Here is a 1279-nt window from a genome sequence, read left to right as displayed (position 1 = left end):
CAACAGCGGCGTCGGCGTCGCCTCTGGTGATGCAGCCGCCGGCGGAGCTGTCGTCCTCTTCTCCACCTGTCCATCGAGTCACTTCGAGTCACTTCCTTCCCACTTGTCATTCGAGTGCCGCAAATTGCGGCAACAGCGGCGTCGGCGTCGCCTCTGGTGATGCAGCCGCCGGCGGAGCTGTCGTCCTCTTCTCCACCTGTCCATCGAGTCACTTCGAGTCACTTCCTTCCACTTGTCATTCGAGTGCCGCCAATTGCGGCAACAGCGGCGGCGGCGTCGCCTCTGGTGATGCAGCCGCCGGCGGAGCTGTCGTCCTCTTCTCCACCTGTCCATCGAGTCACTTCGAGTCACTTCCTTCCCACTTGTCATTCGAGTGCCGCAAATGCGGCAACAGCGGCGGCGGCGTCGCCTCTGGTGATGCAGCCGCCGGCGGAGCTGTCGTCCTCTTCTCCACCTGTCCATCGAGTCACTTCGAGTCACTTCCTTCCCACTTGTCATTCGAGTGCCGCAAATGCGGCAACAGCGGCGGCGGCGTCGCCTCTGGTGATGCAGCCGCCGGCGGAGCTGTCGTCCTCTTCTCCACCTGTCCATCGAGTCACTTCGAGTCACTTCCTTCCCACTTGTCATTCGAGTGCCGCAAATGCGGCAACAGCGGCGGCGGCGTCGCCTCTGGTGATGCAGCCGCCGGCGGAGCTGTCGTCCTCTTCTCCACCTGTCCATCGAGTCACTTCGAGTCACTTCCTTCCCACTTGTCATTCGAGTGCCGCAAATGCGGCAACAGCGGCGGCGGCGTCGCCTCTGGTGATGCAGCCGCCGGCGGAGCTGTCGTCCTCTTCTCCACCTGTCCATCGAGTCACTTCGAGTCACTTCCTTCCCACTTGTCATTCGAGTGCCGCAAATGCGGCAACAGCGGCGTCGGCGTCGCCTCTGGTGATGCAGCCGCCGGCGGAGCTGTCGTCCTCTTCTCCACCTGTCCATCGAGTCACTTCGAGTCACTTCCTTCCCACTTGTCATTCGAGTGCCGCAAATGCGGCAACAGCGGCGGCGGCGTCGCCTCTGGTGATGCAGCCGCCGGCGGAGCTGTCGTCCTCTTCTCCACCTGTCCATCGAGTCGCTTCGAGTCACTTCCTTCCCACTTGTCATTCGAGTGCCGCAAATGCGGCAACAGCGGCGGCGTCGTCGCCTCTGGAGATGCAGCCGCCGGCGGAGCTGTCGTCCTCTTCTCCACCTGTCCATCGAGTCACTTCGAGTCCCTTCCTTCCCACTTGTCATTCGAGTG

The 1279-nt window shown here is 62.5% G+C and overlaps 1 protein-coding gene across 1 annotated transcript in view; it reads left to right on the top strand.

The window, feature by feature from the left end:
• VOLCADRAFT_89425 (uncharacterized protein) overlaps positions 1-1279 on the top strand; it is a gene marked incomplete at both ends in the record, with an annotated part of 47221 nt that overhangs the window by 43157 nt on the left and 2785 nt on the right. Inside the window, one exon of the mRNA XM_002949041.1 lies at positions 36-1239. Coding sequence (XP_002949087.1) covers positions 36-1239 — 1204 coding nt within the window. The remainder of the gene's footprint in view (positions 1-35; positions 1240-1279) is intronic.

Source organism: Volvox carteri (assembly GCF_000143455.1).
Source record: "Volvox carteri f. nagariensis unplaced genomic scaffold VOLCAscaffold_12, whole genome shotgun sequence".
Lineage (NCBI taxonomy): Eukaryota > Viridiplantae > Chlorophyta > Chlorophyceae > Chlamydomonadales > Volvocaceae > Volvox > Volvox carteri.
The sequence above is the reverse complement of the archived record's forward strand: the minus strand, read 5'-3'. Positions and strand labels throughout refer to the sequence as shown.